The sequence below is a fragment of the Cylas formicarius genome, unplaced genomic scaffold (genome assembly GCF_029955315.1).
Source record: "Cylas formicarius isolate icCylForm1 unplaced genomic scaffold, icCylForm1.1 PGA_scaffold_6__28_contigs__length_40554024, whole genome shotgun sequence".
Taxonomy (NCBI): Eukaryota; Metazoa; Arthropoda; class Insecta; order Coleoptera; family Brentidae; genus Cylas; species Cylas formicarius.
This window is the reverse complement of record NW_026844347.1, coordinates 8,421,663-8,442,039: the sequence shown is the minus strand read 5'-3', so window position 1 is coordinate 8,442,039 and position 20,377 is coordinate 8,421,663. Positions and strand designations below refer to the sequence as shown.

The window sequence follows — 20,377 nt, the reverse complement described above, 5'->3', positions numbered from 1 at the left end:
GAATGTATTCGTGTTGTTTTGCGAAAATGGACCCAAACACTAACGGTCGTAGAAAAAGTATAGTATTCAACAAATTCGGTAAACTTTTTAACTCACTCGTTTATTAAAAACTCGCTCTGCTGCGCTTCGGTCGTGTCAAATAAACTCGTGAGTCAAATGCCGTTTACCGCACTTGTTGCGTAATATTCTATTCTATTCGCCTACTATAACATATCTAATTATGCACCGATCAAGCTTGCTCAAAGTGTCACTGCAAGATATCAGCTTCTTTAGCTAAAGGTCACATACCGTTTCGAAAGTTTTTGGTAATTTAGTCACTTAGTCACTAGTTTGGGAAGAATTAAAGGTTTCTGGTATATTTTAGCCCTGATATTTTGAAGTTTGTCAGTTCTAATGGTCCCGTCACACCTCACCAAAGATTAAGTAAGATACCAGTCTTTGCGCTATACTCTTTCATTTATTAACTATTCTGACAATGTGTACGACTCCTTTTTTAATTTTCGTAACACTAGATAAATAATAATAAACTAACATCAATCAGAACAATCTAACAATAAATAAGGTACGTTTCGAAGATTCATTTATAGCCAAGCGGTCTTCACAAAAGATTAAACAGTAAAATTATTTCCTGCCTCCGCTATGCTCTAATGTCCATTCGTCTACTCATTAACAACATTCCCAATGGACTTTCAGGTTATTTCAGCTTTGGTAAACTCCGACTACAAACTCATTTCGAATCAATCAGGAAGTGTGAGTGTTTGTTGCGCCCTTATAGAAACCGAGGCTTTTATCTCGATACCAGATTACGTAAGTACATACGAGTAAACTCTCCGCTACGCAATTAATTATAAAAATGCATGAATTCGTAAAATAGAATTCCCGAACTTTGACATTTAGTCCATACACTTATGAAAAAGCTTAATGCAGCGCCACCTATCGCAACCATGCTACAAATTCGAGATTTTAGGAAAGAAAATGCTTATTGCATAACAAAGCGTGGAACAGCGATAGTCTTGTCGCTAGCTCAGACTAGATGGCGCGACTGTACGCAAGTGTACAGTCTTGTACTTGTATTAATTTTAATATATAGCTAGCTTAATCTTAAATAATATAAGAAGAAGAAATGTCAACGCACATTTTTAGGTTTTCTTTGTTTCTTGTTACTTGTTCTGGAATAATTGCCATGTAAACATGTGACTTAAATCATTGTTAAATCTGGTTTTGAATTTAAATCCTGAGACATTTTCATGTGAAGTTTCGGATTGTTTGGTACCCTGTCTTTTTTCGTAAGTTTTTTAATAAAATAAATCTAAAAATATTAGTAACGATAATTCTCTATTTTGCCCAAGATAATCCGAGGTTTTTTGGTTTTATTGTTTCTTCTAAAAATAAATCCAAATCATTGTCGTGAAATTAAATATTCATATTCATCTGATGAATCCATTTTAGATATTCTTTAAAACTGTGCTTTAACCTTTTACTTTTCCAAGCTGTATGCTTGTGTGCCAACAATTTTCACAATTTACTCCGCACACGCCCAAATAAGTTTCAAACTAATGTGAAAACAGACCTAAGTCAATCGTAAAATTAACAGCGTGAAATGATAATTAAGAATATAATGAATTGCATAGACCTATAGGAAAAAGGTACTTATGTTAGCAAGCACACGACTTTGTCAAATATAAATAGTAGGCAGCATAAAATATAGTAAACTTCTCAGAACAACAATGCACTAACTCTAATTTGCCAAATTTGGACTTTTCTCTTATACAATTGCGAATTAATTCATAAAATTAGTCCATGTTCTTCATAAATTTATTCACGAAATAGAAGTTTTTCTAATATTTGCGCCTATTGAGTAATGCCAGCTGTTGAAGCAAATCAAAGAGCACGGATATATTATAAACCTATACAATTTTTTACCATATAATATAAACCATAATTATAATTCACACTATCTTTTGCAAGCAGTTGGCGCCACAAGTATACCTCTTGAAAGTTTTCCACACGTTGCATTCGGATCAAGGAAAGCCCCAAGATGGTTTACACTTATCAAATTGTTGAATGACGAAAAAATAATATCTACCATTCATTGTATTTTATACCTATATTTCATAAGCTTATGTTTGTGCAAAATTAATCACCAGCTCACATCTGTATGCTTTTTATATAGGGGCAAATACTAACCAAACGCTAGTTTTTTATGTGTCGAACCGCTTTATCTTATGAGAAAAGTAAATAAGATGGTAGCTTTGGTTAGTTATGTCAGTTTGGTCTATAGTTGTGTTTGCCCGATAAAACTCACATCCAAGCAATTATATTTTCGGCTATAACCTAACAATACAACAATGGTTAAAAATGGTAAAAGGTAAGAAGGTATCCTCTGCGGTCATTGTAGAGGCTGTTTGCCCTAATAGGTGCATAACAATCTGCTGTCGCTAGGGAAGGTGACTTAAAAGAAGTTTAACTGAAGCACTGTTATGCCGGAGACAATCAAAAACAGTATTGTTTATTCATAAAAGCACCACCGTGTCTAAGCTAGGAAATTCTTGGTTCGGTGTACAAGAAATCAAATCTCTAAAGACAAATTAAGACATTCGGACAGCCGACTTGAAAATTCGCAACCGTCTTCAATATCTGAAACAAAACAATATGATTATGACAATACTCTAATTAAACATGTATTATTTCATTTTTCTTGGTTTGCCATTTATTTACTTTGAGAATTATTTTGGATTGCCATTATAATAGTATATTATGCAAAATTTTTTCGCACGATTTGCAGACTTTCAGTAGCTGCTACTACTGGTTTTACAATAAAGTATATTGTTATTTTTTAGATCATTAAACTGACTGCTTGCTAGTCACTTGTAGAATAATTGCTTCATCTCTCAACAAATAAGTCGTAACTTGGGTGATAATAGTTTTTGTTAACCATTAATCATTAACCAATAAAGTCACTGGCACTTATATACAATGGGCGAAGTAGACACATTTTTAAAAATGATTCTCAATTTCTTTTTCAATTATAATCAATAATTCCAAACTACTTTTTATACAAGAAATAAATCAGTAGCAAATTTTGATTACAAAAATAATAGTAATATTTTATCAAAAGTAGACCACATCAGGGACTTAAAATTATTATTTGTTCCAAGCTAATGTTTGACATGCATATCGATTTAGTTTGCTTAAATATCTTTAGATTATATCTGTAGGCATTACAAATATTAAGGTTATTGTTTAACACGTTTGTTTTTGGCAAGCTTTCATTTGGTAACCTAGTTTGGAGTCCACTGTAGAGGTTCTACGGAGATTTATTTATCTCATTTAAGAAACATTTCACAACCCAGAATCATGATTGTAGTCCTGCTCATCACCTCTAATCTAATCTAATAGTTTCTTTATAAAATTGCAAATTGCCGCCATGATTTTGTCAAATATTCCATTGTCCACTTTGTAGAATAGCGAGAATTGTAAATGCGATACACAACACCATAAACTTTTTCTCAACACCGCAAAATACCATTAAAGGCCTTGTATGTATGGTTATACAAAACCTATAATCTATAACTAACTAAAACTATTTAAAATTAAAGTCTCAGTCATATTAACTTTTTCTCTCAACCCGGCATTTTCAGAGTACGTTTAAAGCATTGCTTTTTACCAACACATACATAGAAAATATCTATTACTTGAAAACTGATTTCACAGTAACGTCTGCTCATAGATATAAGAAAGTGACTAACTGATACGAATTAAGAAAAGACCCGGGCAAGTTGTAAGAATGAAATATGGCCGAACAGGTCCGTACTTTGCTTAGAATTTAATTATTTGGGGTTTTGTTAGGAAAGATACTAAACAATATTTATTTATTTAGTTTTGTATTTATGTTTGAATCTAAAATAAAATAACAAATTATTTTTATTACCTACTTAAATTACTGAAAATTATTCACATAATATATCAGTATCACTATCGCTATCATCGCCTGTTCTATTATTTGTTATTGTTCTATATTATTTGCAATATATACGATATACGATTGTTCTGCTTTTGCCCAACTTTGTGGAGGGATGTTAAAAACTTCGGTTTCCATAAGTTTGAGGACATTGGAGTTAACACGGGGAATAAAATTGTTACGACGAATGGCAGATTTCAGTTGGTGCCAAACATGTTCAATGGGATTAAATATACAGTGGTAAGGTGGAAGTCTTAAAACTGTATGCCCTAGATTTTTTGCATAATTATCACAGACGTATTCCTTTTGTGGGTTCAAGCTTTGTAGAACCTCAATTAATTGCTTTTTGATATAATCTTCGTGAAAAAAATTGTTTTTAAACCAACTTTCAAATAAATCAGCGTTGGTGTCCTCATGATAATCCAGAGAAGAATCTTTAATATTTTTCGCAGACAGAGAAAGTCCATTTGGAATCCAACCATCTTTAGAGCCAGCATGCAAACTAGTTATTTTTTTACCTCTTTTTGATGGCGCGTTTGTTTTACACTTATCACTTGAGTCAACCCAACCCTTTTCGGGGGTATCATAAGTGTCGAACCAGGTTTCATCCAAGTAAATAATTGGCCGGTTTCATCTTTTTCCAGCCTCCTAATTAAGATATCTAATGTAGGCACGCTTTGTTCCTCGTATAACTGTAAATTTTACGCCGTATTATATCTTGACCACTTTCATCTACACTCGAGAAAATGTCAGCATCGCTTCTTTTTTTCCTCACTGTAATTAATCCCATTCACAATTTTCCATACAGTTGATGTTGGAATTTTCGTCAATGTGGCCGTTTCTTCTTAAGATGCTTGCTTGCTGGCACCACGTTCTATGAGAGTCAAATATACATTGTTTATAACTTCCTTAGTCTCAATAGAATAGTGTTTTCTACATTTGGGTGGGAGCATCTAATGAGATACACTAGACTCGCACATATTTTGCATAATTCGCACACGATTCAACACACACTGTATTATATACGAAATAAGAATGATTACTAATAAACTTAAACTAAGGAAACCAAACCAAAGAATATTAAACACAGGTAGGTATAAAATTATTTTCTATTACAGACCACACCTGAATTTAAATTCCGAAACTTTTGGTAATAATCTTGTTGCATTGTATGTTAATGACCGCCCTTGGATAATCCCATTCAAAAGCAATTGGTCACTTTCTTATATCTATGAACAGACCATACCCATTACCCACCAGTGCTTGTCAATCTCGCGAAACATCTCCTCACGTGTCTCAGCGTATCAACTCTTTCTGCGTCGCTCTCTTTATAATGATCTTGGATCCATTTGACGAACATGGTCTCCGATGGCGATCTGTAGTCATCTAACTTAAATATGTATTAAATTTCAGCACCCTGTACATTTGAAAACTACCCATGACTTTCACCGAAGACATTAAAGCACAATAGAGACGGTTGACAATAAACCACTATATAATATACAGCTGGCTGTAATTTTTTCTATTCTTTCTTCTCATAAAATTTACAGATGGAGTTACTGTCATGAACATTCATTTTTTACCAAATCGGCTTTTTATCATTACACCATAAATATTTACCTTCCTCAATTTTTCTTAATTGCAACGTAAAAAATAAAGCAGCAACTTAAGTATCCCTTCGAATATCTCGTTAATTCTGGATGCGTAGCCTTTTATGACTGCATTATGATTAATTGACAATTTGGTTCTTATGGGATTTATTGTCTTTGGTTTCCACGTAGCTACTTACGATTTGCAAATGGGCGAAGACGCACTGACTGATACACTGCAAAATAATGAATTAAGACGATTTAAAAACGAAGACGTTTCTATCTATATCAACTCCTGACGAGCGCTTTTTGCACAGAGTGGCATGGCCCGACAACAATTAATTGTAAAGTTCTTACCACGATTACTTTACCATATGTCATCAATCACTGACTCAAACGCAAACATTACACTTTGTTGCGGTTTTCTGTCCCTGCTATTGTATATGACTTTTCTGTTACTGTGAAGACTAACCGCTAGGCGGCAGCACAATCATTTGGATATACCCCTTACCTAACTCTATCGTCACATACTATTCAAAATATATGATAAAATTAATTTTTTATCCATAAAAATACATTTTGAGAAAACATCATATCATCAGACTGGATCCTGTTCGCACGGTGGCACTCGAGGAGGTTTTAAGGCGTTTCAAAATTATGCAAATTTTTAGTTTTGTCCCATTATTTGAGTGATTCAAATTAAAGCAATAAACAAATGGTATAATAAAAAGAAATTTAAAGAACTGACATCGTCAAGTACAACATAACGTCCAGCATGATGAAGTACTTTAACAAACTTCGTCAAAATACCTTCCAGAATGTATCCGGGCACATGTTAATAGAAAATTTTAGTTGAATCTTGGTTGATATTATGAGGTTATGATAATATAAAATAAATGTTTACTTGTACCAATTTTTAATTTGTCGAGTAGCTTAAAAAATGTGTTAGTTAGAAAGTATACATTTAATTTAAATGTTTAATAAAAGTTATTGAAAAATATGGATTATTGTATTTCTCATGTCATCATAAAATAGTTGAGGAGAATAGCCCTGTTCCAGTTGTTAATAACTTATTAAACGATGTAAATTAAATTAAAGTTAGCAGCACCATAGATTCTTACAAACAAAATAGATGTCTTTATCGGCTTTTTCCAAAAAGGTGTTAAGCTGGGTTAGTATATTGGAGAGGTGGGTCAGGTTTTCGTAGTTCGATCAATTTGTGATCATTTTGACATTTTCCAAAATTGCTATTAAGGCTCATTTCTAATAGCAACAGCAGTGAATTCAACTAATTATTTGGAAAGAAATGCACGGACTCCTACGTTGCTTACATTAAATTGTATTGAGGTTACTGACCGAAAAATTTGTTCCGATTTGAGTCGCACACGTTCTAAGTAGTTCAAGGTAGAACATTGGACGAAAAGAGTGTAGCTACTTTTAAAACCCAAATAAGAAGTTTATATAACCTTGAATCAAATAATGAGATATACAGAGTTCCTCAAACAACAGAATACAAAAACTTGACATTTAGCAGTTTTGGAATAGTGGTTGATTTTTATTGAAGTATATTTCCCGGATTGTCAAAATACCAAATATTTAAGAGACCTTGTTAGAAACTTACTTGATCGTTGTTATTCGATTTGTTCGTTTTATGAATTCCGAAACTATATCGCTTCTTTCGTGTTCCTTTTAGAAGATTTTTCATGACTGGAGGCATATGGCGATGGTGCAGGTAACCATAACCGCCGTTGTTTTCTACGATTACAGAAAGTAATGTCAGTATGGTATTTTTTGGTGCAATTAGATTATACTTTGCGATCGATTTAGTCTTCGATCGGTCAGGTAGACTAGTATCAGTCTTTGGTGAGGGCACCTGAAGTGTAATTCAAAAAGAAGAAAAGTTTATCTCGTAATATATTCATGAATTTAATTTAGTGAATTTCATATATAGATTATTTCAATTGATTTTTTTAATTATAGGTTATGTCATATGTGTATATTTGTTTATTTTAACCCATCAGATTCTGCTGCTGAGCTGTAGTGTTAACAGTAATTCTACACTGTCTATAAGTAACTTCAAAAAATACGATTGCCCGAATTTTACTGCGCAACAAACTGTGCCTATGACCTATATTGTCGAATAATAGAAGGTTTTGAAATTATTGCGGGCGAGAAAGACAGCAGATGAAGTGGAACCCCCAAGAAAAATTAAGGCAAACTGGTATCAATCTGTGTAATTCGAAGAAAAGTTTTTGATGTAGCTTAGCAAGACTGACTGTATTCCATTGATAACTAGAATACTTTTACGGACCACTTCATAAGGTATATGTATGTCTGCAACCGTAAAGCACTTGTACAGGAAAGCGATGAAATTGTTTGCTCGTCACGAAAATACTTGAGAAATATAAAGCATTATCGAAAACAGCAACAGAAAATCCTTTATCTTAATGAAATGCGGATTAATGACGGTTATCTAGAACCAAAAATAAAGGAATTATTATATATAGCAAATTTAAACAGACATCGCTTTATGAAATAAGCCCTTGAAGAGAAGCATAGTGTAACGGTGGCACACCAGCATATCGTGGAAAAGAAAATACTATAGAACTTGTATTGCTGTAAGTGAAAGGACTTGTGAAGACTGACGAAAAGCAGTAGAGGAGAAAATGTGGCAACTTGAATACTTCCTTTCTTCTTTCTTACTTATTGCTGTATAATGTTTAATTATATTATCTATTTTCTTTCCGTTTTACGAGACCGGGAAGTCTTTGGCACATCATTGTTGGTGAATGGAAGAGCAAACAACTCATAAATTTACCTAAACCGGGGTTTACTAACTGCACTCGAAAAAAAGAAAGAAGTATTCGTTGGATCAATCTGTAGTAGGTATCTTTGCATACTTAATGAGGTTTTATTACACTAGATTTTTCTAACATAAAACATATAGATTTTTTATATGTAAGTCCTATATACGCCCAAATAACCTAAAAATATTTTTAAATTTAAAGTTTTGAATACTATATTATGGTTATTGACTGCTAAAAATGCAATTGTTGGCATCCTAAAAAATGCGAAAAATTGTCTAAATGGTCCCAGGTACCTAAGTGCTTGAGGTTATGTTTAAAAACTATAACAAAAGAATGGAAAATAAAATTTGTTATTTAAAATAAGCATTTTGTTTTATATCTGATTAATTTTTATTTGAAATGTAGAAAATTACAGAGAAATTATTTTGCAAGTGGCGCAAGTAGATGTCTCTGAAATGCATTTCCTATTACCAGAAAAACAAAACAAAAATATGTTTCGTAAAGAAAATTTTTATAAAAATGGAATTTAAGGATACCAAAGTACCATTTTAATATATAATATTTTAGGTTTAATTGAAGATTTATATATAGCTAATTGCTAAATATTTTAAGCTTATGGTTCCAGTGGTTGACAGGATTAAAATTAAATAGAAAATTGCAATTAATTTATTTAATTTTTAATTTAATTCACAAAGTTACACAGAATTGTCATAAATATACTCTTCTACGCCATGCTAATAGCATTTCCATGTAAATATAGATCAACTGACCAAAGCAAAATTACTTTACTTGATGCTGAATCGAAATTGTACGAACAATATAAGTTTAATATCAATTTAAAATTAAAATAAATACTTAGGGTTGGTTTCATGTCATGTATAATGCAATAAACAAACACACCAACATACAAAACTTCAAATGATGCTGGAAGACTATTAAATGTCAATATTTTCTTTCTAAGCTTTGACAGTGGCATTTAAAAACCTTGTCAAATTATTCAATATTCTCATGACTTTGAAATACGTGCCATATCCAATTTTCTACGCAAAATGTTTTGAATATTTTTTTTTCATACTTCCGTCACTTTGAGGCATCATCTTAATTACCGCGGTCGTGAGCTAACATATTTCCGCTAATTTAGTCTCAAGTTTGAGAGCGATCGGATGTTTTCGGTAGATTTTAGCCATAGTGTTTTGACGTTTGTCAGTTCTGATGTCACGTGACACACCACTCAGTGAATATATTCGTGCTGTTTTTCAAAAATGTACCCAAAAAATAATGCTCGTAGAAAAAATATAGCAAGCAACACATTGGCTATATTCAGCCGCTCGTGAATAATAATAAACATCAGACAAACGAACTTAGAGAACTCTCCGAAAATTACACCTAATTCCTTGGTTCATTGGTTTACCGCTTACCTCTATTTTGACCATCTTCGTCGCAATCGTCACCATATGGATTAAAATTGTAATTTGTCCCACTATTACCCCCACTGTTCCCTCCGGCCCTGTTGCCGTTAGACCCGTACCATTGGTTTTTAAACGGGTTTTGGCTGGTCGCATAATTACTGCCGCCATTGTTATACCCAAACCGGAAGTTTTCATCGCGGTCATTGTTTTGTATTCCGGAATTACCGGAATGCCTATATCCGTAGTTAGTCCGACCACCTTCAGAGCTATAGCCCCAGGAACCGTTTCCGTTGTATCGATTATTGCCTCGATCGTTATTACGATTTTGGTTTGAGTGATCGTCGTTATCTATATCAGTTCCACGACTATTAGACTGATACGGATTGGTACTGTAAGGGTGTAGTTTGGAATAGTTTGCTTTTTGGGTGGAGCCGCCACCGAAATGCGAATTTTCGTAGGAGTTTCTTCTTGAATTGCTGTATCTGTCACCAGAGTCGTCGCCTCTGTCCGAGCTACTTTCATAATAGTGTCTATTACCTTCCTGGTTAGAGTTTCGTCTATTTTCCTCATTTTGAAAATTGTTACCGACGTTATCTCCATTGTAATTGCGCTGCGGTCTGTTATTTGATTGACTGGACCCGTACCTGTTCCTTAAAACCAAACGAAACAAAACTACATTTTCTTAGGGAAAATTGAGTCCCATTTATATCGGAAAATTTCAAAAGACATTGAGGTCACTTGCATAGAGGTGTAAGGGCTAATATTAGAAATTTTATAACAAAATTAAATATTTACATATTTATATTATATTTATAAGACAAATACAATTATCAGTTATCAATACAATTAATATAAAATACCATACAAAGAGTGGCTATAGGTGACAACGATCAGAGATGAAAAAACCATAAAACACTGCAACCAGTGGAGAGACGGTATCCAAAAAGGCACGAAAAAAGATTTATATGAGAAGAGAACTCCCTGCTTTGGATGGAATTCCGAAAAGGACCAAACAATGATATGCACGTCAATCTTTGAAACACTAAGCACTTATGAACTAGAAACCTGGACGTTGATGAAGTGAAATAAGGATGGCTCCACGATTGGATTACATGAAGAAGTAATAGTACCTTTAAAAATGGAGCCCCTAAGAAACTAGCAAATAAAAGAGCAAATGGATATAGCTGGCTCACTAAGTAAAAAACATCTCGAAGGAATGACATTGAATAGATGGCCTAAGAAAATCTGGAATTGGGTTCCTTCCGAAAGAAAGAAAAAAGGAACGACACCAACAAGCTAGAAAGATGATGTACAGGAAGCTATGTGTATATACTTTTAACCATTTTTAACTGTTAATAAACGCTTATAGCGTACACGACGGCACAAGAATGATAATTTACAATTTGAAAATTGATTTGCAATTCATAATTTGATGAGAAGTAACGTTTTCTTTCTTTATTAAATTAGAAGTATTATTTAAGTACGATACGAAATATTCCATTCCATAGTTAATCTCTATTTTGTACATTGTGCAGACGTAGAAAAAGTACACTAATTCTTTTATACAGCCACGTTGTGGACAACTGACTTCCAAAGATGAATTGACTCATCAGTTCCAGATTTCCCTAACTCTTCTGAATTAAAGAAAACCAATAATACGTCAAACTTGGTCAAAGTCAATGCCAATTAGAAATAACTTTGGGGTTTTATCGTCGTTTGTTAGGAAATAGGAAATAGCGACAAATCCTTGAATATAGGTATAGGAAAAGGCTTTTTCGATCGATGTAGAATTAGAATGTGCATCACGCCATACACAACGACGAAATACACAGGTGTTTACCTAAACGTGTACACTATTTAATCATTAATTTCTAGTTCTTGAGTCAAATAAATCAATTAGTAAAGAATACTAATATCAAGATTTATTTTTTATTTCTAAATAATTTAAAAAGTTTCGTTATTCTTTTGCCGGTTACATTAGTTTCATTAACAAAAATAAACAAAATATATGACGACGTCTTGGTTCAAAGAAGGATGAGCGATTGAAACGAGTTCAACAAAAACCCGAACAGGTAGAAAAATTGATAAATTATATAAAAAAATCTCCTATTACAAAAAAGACAATTTTAGCATCATAAACTTGTAAAGCTCAGTTTTAAAACTTTTCACTAAAATTATAGCAATAACAGTTCAGCAGCAGAAAGCAATAAAGACAATACTACAACTAATAAAAATAAAGTTCAAAAAGCCTATGTTTGAAGTTTTGTTGACCTCACTAATGCCTTTAATCAAGTACTATTGAAGGACATGTCAAAGATTCTAGTTAAGAACAATATGAATCATAAATATCAAAATATTACTATAGAACTGAACCCAGGAAATAGAACAAGGTCTAGGTTATACAACAGGAAGACAGCCTCAGCCCTACAGTATTCATGGACAGAATCATGGAAAGCATCAACAACGCCAACACAGGGTACACAACGGGAGATCGATCACTAAAAATGTTTTCTTGTGCGGATGATGGAGTACTAGTTGCATAGAATGAAGTTGACCTACAGAGCCTACCTTATAGGATGCAGACAACATTATACAATGAACTTCAATTACCTTGTAGTAACAATATCAAGTGAGAGGGATTTAATAGAGGAAACACAAACTCAAGCGATGAGAGCATCAACGATCAGCGGATTTATGAGAGAAATAATATGGAAAAACCATCTACTAGAGATATAGAGTCCCTGTCTATTCTAGTAATACCTATGAAGAAACTAAACTTTAGAAGAGACTTTGTGACATTTAAGAACCAACATGGAGCTTAGAGATCGTCAATAACTTTTAATACTGCAAAGGCAAAACGAGTGAAGTGTCTGGATATATATTCTAATAGCTATATGGGAAAAACAATATCCAAAAGCAAAATATGAATCTATAAAACATTATTAATAACAAATTAAATAAAGTATTCAAGTGAAATTAAATGTACTTACTGCGAATTTGAATTTGAATTTCTCGAACCGTAGGTATTACCATATTCATTAAAATTCGAGTTACTAGAAGCATTTCCGTCATAATTGTCATTATCGTCGTTAGGCTGGACTCCGCACTCTCTTAATTTACTCGAGGCTTGTGTCTGAAGTACGTTCTTGCCGTCTTCAGTATCGTTTTTGCTTCTCGAAGTTCTGTTATTTCTCAATACATCTTTCAGTTTTTCGCTGTCGTTACTGGTACTGTTACCGCAATAAGCGTTGATAGCTAAGTTGACGCTCACGAGCAGTAAAACGAACGTATTCATTGTTCTCAGCTAGATATTCTGCATTTGTGTGAAAGTCACATTAGCCGTATTGGGATACTTTTCATAGTAGACCACATAAAATAATCAAAATCGTGCTATAGCATATTGAAAAGGTCGTTTCGGTTGCTGAATAAATGTAACTTCACGGGCCGAGCTTTTCTGATTGATATGTCCACAACAAATTATAACCAAACGTTAATAACGATTTAACTTGACGTGTTGTTTACAAAATAGAGCGCAGGTTTGAATAATTTTGTTTGCAGGAATTAGTTCAAATTAGTTAATCAAAATACCTCAATTGATGTACTGCCAAAGTGCCCGCTTGATTAACACTTTTTCATGTACCTTTAAGCTAAATTGTGGGAAATAATTTTTGGTATTTTTTAGAACATTTTATTGAGTATTGTGGCACATACATAAATTAAAATTACAATCAATAACGGTAATAAAAGAAATGAAAAGAAATAAAAGAATGAAATATTGTTATTGAGGAATTAAGACCAGTGAACTGAAAAATAGAAATTCAGGACAAGAATAGGAGAAATTATGTAATCTTGGCTACTTGATCACATGGAAACTGTATATGGAAATTTCAAAAACAAATGTCAAACCCCTTGTGAAAATTGGTGTTGGGAAAACAAAAAAGTAGTTTGTAGTTTTTACAGCGGTTTAAAATTAAATGTTATCAAAAAGGTAAAATCGTAATAAAAATATCAAAATTTAAGATTTTTATTACCCGAACTGAAAAGAGGTTTTTTAAAAGTTATTATTTTTTTAATGTAACTCGTTCTTGATTAATGAAATTTTGGCAAAATTTTGTACATACTTCACCAAACATTATTTTTAAGTTAAAAAGTTTCCAATCCGTAGATACATATATATATATATATATATATATATATATATATATATATATATATATATATATATATATATATATATATATATATATATATATATATATATATATATATATATATATATATATATATATATATATATATATATATATATATATATATACATATATATATTTTCACGGATGGAAAAATGCGATGACACTATATTCCGGGATATCATCCGTTCGCTCTTTGAACTCCGACTGGAATCTTGCATCCGACTGGAATCCTGCAGACGTTTCGCCAAAATCTCACTTGGCATCTTCAATGCTCGCGCTCCGTGTGTTCGAAGTGTTCGAAGTGTTTTCGGAGCGCGAGCATTGAAGATGCCAAGTGAGATTTTGGCGACAATTAAGATATTAAATCTGCTCATAAATAAATGGAAATATCATTATTTTTATTAAGGATTTTTTTTGCGAAAATATATAGTTTTTAGTTACCAACTAGAGTCCTAACAACAAGATAAACAATAAACGATTCTTATTGTAAAACAATACACCACCTACTATTAATAATATTTAACAAAGTTGTTTCTTAATAAATGAATAACAACCATTTTGAAAAAAAAGTAGAACATAGAAACTAGATAAGTTGTTTCCTTTTCCTCATATTGCCACGAACTCTTTGAAGGAACTAAATAATGACTTTTGATACACAGTATATGTGTGCCAAATTTCATTAAAATATCTAAAGTAGTATTATAAATATTAAAAAAATATATTTTATTTTTGAAAACTTTTCCACCCTGTATCTCAAAAGTTAAGACGTTTAGAACATAATTTCATATGAATTTTTTTTTAAAGTGAACCCAAAAATCGCCTTCCTAATTATTGACATTCAATTTAAAAGCACCTTATATGGTCTATTAGAAGAGACAAAGAGAAAATAAGAAAAATACTGATATGACATAATTCGAATGTATTATAGGAAAGTAATAAAGACAAATAACAGCATTCTATTTTTAATTTAAATATCATTTAACATCCTAAATAACAATAATTGTTTTCCCACAATTCCGGACGTTTTCTTCGTATAGCTTCTCGCAAACGGCGCATAACTTCAAGGTAATACTCTTTATTGACCTTAATCAAAGAATAGTAAGCAAAACCTTGACATTCTTTGTTCCATTTTTCTATACAGTAAAGACTCGCCTAACACACAAAACACGTATTTTCACGACACACGTAGCTTCTGACTCACGAAGTAAAAGTGCAAACTGGCTGAAACTGTGAACATATGTTAGCGACATGTGTACCCACAAAACAAAAAAGATATCGAATACAAAAGTCACCTTACTATTTGAACACACCTCGTATATTATATCCTACCTAACACCTTTTTAATACTTTGGATTAGTTATATCGCTATATATCGCCCAATGTCTAACAAAATATACCGTTAATTTTAACGTGAAGGAAATACATAATATATTTTTGGTTCAGCAATAAATAGGTTACAGTTACTTAAATGTTCAAAATTTGGGAGAGGTTTTATTCGAACTGGCCGTTACAAAGGTTGGAATAATTAAGAGCGTATTTTACAATATTACAATCGAATAAGTAGGGCTTTTAATGCGGTGTCAGCGATGCGTTATCTTCGCTTTGCTTTGGGCTTCGTCTGCAGTTTGGGACATATAACTAGTTACAACTTTTAACATAAGCCATAAGTCTGTTAAAATTTAATCCTTTCCTTTTTGTGAATGTGTGTTTAGGTAATGGAAAACAATAGTCAAAACCCATAAATTGATCCAAACTTTCGAAAATAACGGAGTGTTTTTTCGAAAAAGCTTCAAGATTTTCTCCCTGGCAGGTTTCCTCTTTGGATGCGATTTTCTTCAATTCTCGTACCTTTCCGAATAAGAGCTTCTTGATGATGAAAACTAAAATTAGGACCATAATTATTCCAAAAACAATAACAATTATTTGGAACGTATTCGTTTCTTCTTCCACTGGTTCCATGGGAGGACTTTCATTGCTTTCATTGCTTTCATTTCTGTCAATTGGATTTTTGGTAAAAATATTGGTTTTCCGAACTGGATTTTCACATCGTTGAAGAATTTTTCTTCACTAATTTCTATTTGACAGTTTACTGGTAATTTAATCAGTACTGGTACTTCGATTTGCATATATCAATCCGTGTTACGCTTAATTAGTAATTTTTCAGGCTTCTGTGGCGAAACAAGGACTAAATTTCGAGTGATTTGTTCTATAATTGCCTCTGACAGGTTCATTTTCGTAATTGGGCAGTTTTCCATTCCGATGTCGTCAAATAAATTCTCCACGCATACATCTCGGGGATGAGTTTCTTCTTTACAAAAGTAGATTTCTTCGATGACGGGACATGTTTCTGCGGTGAATTGTCTCTTCTTCTCCGCTTGTGCCATATAGGGGTATTGGTATTGGTATTGGTATTAAAGGGGGGCGCCCTCGCGGGCGTCCAAGCACTTAGGCCACCCGTTGTGCCCCCAGGCCGCTCTAGAGGGCGTCCAGAATGCCGCCCCTCCTGTAGAAGGGGTATTGGGGTATAAAAAATGATTGATTTTGGATTATTGGGAAAGTATGGTAAAAGGAAAATATTTCGGACCTTAAAATTGGGACATGGACTGCAAAGATCACTTTCGAGTCAACAAAGTTTACCTGAGTTCCCAAAATTTGATAAGAAGATAAAATGTTTTTAAATTGGGGAATTTGATTTTCTTTATAAATTGATGCTAAATATTTAAGCATTTTATTCAAATCCGAAATCGGTAAAATACTATTATGAAGCGCATTAACTTTTGCAAACATAATAGCGCCTTCTAGGTTATCTAGAAACATTATAATATTTTGGCAATCTAAGTTTCATTGCGTAATGATACCGTGAAAACTAAGATAGTCTTGTAAAGAGTTTATCGTCATTAATACTGCATTTTGGAATGTTTTTAAACCAGTTTGTAGTTTTCGTTGATTTTCATTTAATTTCACAATAGTTTTGGTTAGTTTTTTTAGTTCTTTGGCTAAATTATTTTGGTTTTTCTCAAGTGTATTTATTGCTGCTTTATAATAATTTCCGTCGTCAGCGTCGAGAGTTCCAAATAGCCATTTATTTATTTTACCAACCGCGTTAATTAAGCCTCGTTCCTTACGAACATGTGGATGTAAATTTTCAAGTTTTTCCACCGTAATTTGTATTAAATATTCAGTTCTTAGAAGTAAATTTTCGGCAAGTCCATAATAAGAAATATTATTAGTTATATTTTTAACATTAAACTTATCTTTAATTATTTTAAATACGTTCTCTATGCTTACTACGTGATTAATTATTTGGCTTAAATCTACATAATGGATAAATGTATGTTTGTTATAAATTAATTTCGCGTTACCTATCTGGATAGGAAGTATAGGATTTACGAGTTTGGTAACTTGTACGTCTGTCGTTATTATTCGTTCGGTTAAAGCTGCTACGAGTAGAAGAGTCAACATTTTTATCTTCATTGGTTTCCTGAAAGAATAGATTTTTATTAGCCTTTGGCCTCTTTGCCCTTTTTCTATGATATTTGTCTTTGTTGTTATTAATTTGTTTTCCGTTTGGTGTATTAACGGTATCTTTTTAAATTTAGGAAATTCTTTACTTCTAAATTTTGTTTTAATGAAAGCATATTTTTGATCATTAAAATCTGCTCGTTCTTCTAAGTTGTTAAATATCGAGTAAGTTTCAAGAGCGTTCGTATCTGTTGGATATCGTGATAAAGCGTCCGCTACTTGGTTGTTTTTACCTTTTTTATATTTAATCTCTGCTGGGTTCAGCGTTCTTGATGCGTAGCATATTGGGTGTCCGTCTTGGGATAAAATGCCTGAGATGGCATATTTCGATGCGTCGGTTGTTAATTCAAATTTTTTTGTAAAGTTCAGATAAGATAATACTGGCTCTGAAGTTAGCACATTTTTACGCGTATTAAAAGAATCAATGAATTCTTTTGTGTGTTCGACTTTGTTTTCCTTTTTCAAACATTGTGTCAATGGTTTTCTATATTTAAATGGAATTTCGTTGTTAAATTCTATTAATTTTGTATTTAATAAATCGATATTCAGATTCATATTAATTAAATCAGTTAAACCTATTACTCCGTCAAAAAAGTCGTGAAAATGAAATAAGATAAAATCTATCGATAATCGATGTTAATGCTTGTATTCTAGCTTGAAATCTGGTATTTTGACTTCCTACTGCTGTCTTTATTTCATTATTTTTATGATAAATGCAATTTGGAAAATATTTTTCAGCGATAGTTGGACGTAATATCGAACGTGAACTACCTGTGTCTATTAGTAGTTTAATATTTGGTTTACGTATTTGAATATACGGTAAAGGGTTGTTAGAAGAAATATTAATTTCTACAAGGGTGGGTTGTTTGTTTGGCTGAGTTCGCGAAAATTTTCGTCATTTGGATTTTGTGTTTCGACGTTTTGTTCGTAATTTTCCTCAAATTCGTTATAATCATTATACTCGTTTTGGTTAACAGGATAAGCAAAGTTTTCGTCGCATTCTTGATTAAATAGTTCTTCCGCGATAAAATTCGGGGGTTGATTGTTGTTTGTAAAGTAATTTTGTCTTATCGGTCGTCTTGTAAATGAATTATTCATTTGTTTTGAGATACCTGACATTGGTGTCGGTTTTGAAAGTTGGTTGGGTGATATTTGATTAGGTTTGAAGACATTTTGGGGGGGTCCGCAAACTTCCCGATTTGTTGGAAATCGTCTTTGAGGTATTTGCCTTGGTTGAATATTTATTGGTTGAGATGGAAATCGTGGTTTTTGGAATTGATTTTGATATTGGCTTGGATTTGAAAAATTGTTAAAATTGTTTGGCATAAAACTTGTGTTGGCATTTATTCTAGGCTGAAATCTATTTAGATTCGGCTGATTTTGGAATTGTTGAAATGGTTGAAAATGTTGTTTCATGTTGAATTGTTCAAAAATTTGGTGTTTGGAATTGCTTTGCATTGTTTTATTGGAAGTTGGGTATTTGGAATTGTTTTGAATTACCTTGTTGAAAATTGGGTATTTGGAATTGTTTCGTTGTGTTGCTTAGATTCCCGTAGAGGTTTTCAAAATTTTCAAATTCAGAATCATAAGCAATGGCTTCCTCTAAACAATCTGGTTGTTTCAAATGCATGTTGTTTTTGAGCATCCAGGTGCATCCAGCTATGAATGTATTAAGCGCGATTTTCATTTTCATTTCATTTCATTTTCAGTTTTTCATTTTGATCTAAATCTTCTGAATTACTAATCCGCTGTCTTACACTACTCTTTAAAAGTTGTAGCCTACCACCGAAATCAACTAAATGTTCGTTTTTGAACGGTCTTGTTCTAGTTAATTCCGGAATTAGACAATCTAAATTTATCCTATCTGCGAAGCATTGAATAAGCGCGTCTTTTATGCTTAACCTAATCTGTCAATTCTGATCGGTTTCCTACCATTAACTCTGCTTTCCCTACTAGTTTGTCTACGATACAATCGAAGATATGGCTATTTAGTTCCGCATCTCCTAAACTAACGTAGGAATTTATTAATCTTTCGCACTTAGCAATAAATTTGTTTAGCGTGTCGTTATTTCCGTTATATGGTTTTATGTTATCTACTTTACATTTAAAAAGATTCCAATTAAATCTAGGTTCCGCACTACTCATATTACCTGAGTTTCCTTTTTGGGTCATTGTTTTGACTCTTTTTTGTGTTTTGTTCCCAAACTTTAAAATTGAATTGAATTGTTTTTCGAGGTTTTCGATTTCAGAATCGCTTATTTACGATTTGATTTGATTTGTTTTCTTTTTTCTTTTCTTGTTTTCTTAACCTAATCGCGTGCAATGCGAGCCCTAAACTATCCGTTCAAGTGACCTTATACAGAGGTTTCGGAGGGGCAAAAGGAAATCCTTTCAGGCTCAATTTTCCAACTCGTCACATGCGGGTTGTAACTTCGTAGACCGTCGTTCTGCTTCCCATGCTGCTGGTTCTGCGTGCTGAAGGATTTAAAAATCCACGTAGCGGGTGTCCAAAAAACTCCCAGAAGATTCTGGTTAATTGTCCACCACTACTGCACTTAGAAAATCCGTTCCGACTGCGCCACTTAAATGTTCAAAATTCGGGAGAGCGTTTTTTAAAACATTTATTACACGGAAAGCGAAATAAAGTTTTATTCGAACTGGCCGTTACAAAGGTTGGAATAATTAAGAGCGTATTTCACAATATTACAATCGAATAAATAAGGTTTTTAATGCGGTGTCAGCGATGCGTTATCTTCGCTTTGCTTTGGGCTTCGTCTGCAGTTTGGGACATATAACTAGTTACAACTTTTAACATAAGCCATAAGTCTGTTAAAATTTAATCCTTTCCTTTTTGTGAATGTGTGTTTAGGTAATGGAAAACAATAGTCAAAACCCA

The 20,377-nt window shown here is 32.8% G+C and overlaps 1 protein-coding gene across 1 annotated transcript; it reads right to left on the bottom strand.

Moving 5' to 3' along the window:
* Window positions 1–458: 458 nt before the first annotated feature.
* LOC132703230 (GATA zinc finger domain-containing protein 14-like) lies at window positions 459–13,160 on the bottom strand. The gene is made up of 6 exons (XM_060672357.1): window positions 12,757–13,160; window positions 9,776–10,416; window positions 7,172–7,305; window positions 5,751–5,786; window positions 5,219–5,351; window positions 459–2,637 (listed from the first exon to the last, which is right to left on the bottom strand). The coding sequence occupies exons 1-6, from the start codon at window positions 13,059–13,061 to the stop codon at window positions 2,570–2,572; spliced, it is 1,317 nt and encodes a 438-aa protein (XP_060528340.1). The 5' UTR covers window positions 13,062–13,160; the 3' UTR covers window positions 459–2,569.
* Between the last annotated feature and the right edge of the window lie 7,217 nt (window positions 13,161–20,377).

Excerpts from the sequence above, each read along its gene's own strand:
- LOC132703230 (XM_060672357.1), bottom strand. The coding sequence starts at position 13,061 with ATGAATACGTTCGTTTTACTGCTCGTGAGCGTCAACTTAGCTATCAAC. Across the intron at positions 10,417-12,756 it reads AATTCAAATTCAAATTCGCA|GAACAGGTACGGGTCCAGTC; the intron begins GTAAGTACATTT and ends TTTGGTTTTAAG. Across the intron at positions 7,306-9,775 it reads CGAAGATGGTCAAAATAGAG|AAAACAACGGCGGTTATGGT; the intron begins GTAAGCGGTAAA and ends CTGTAATCGTAG.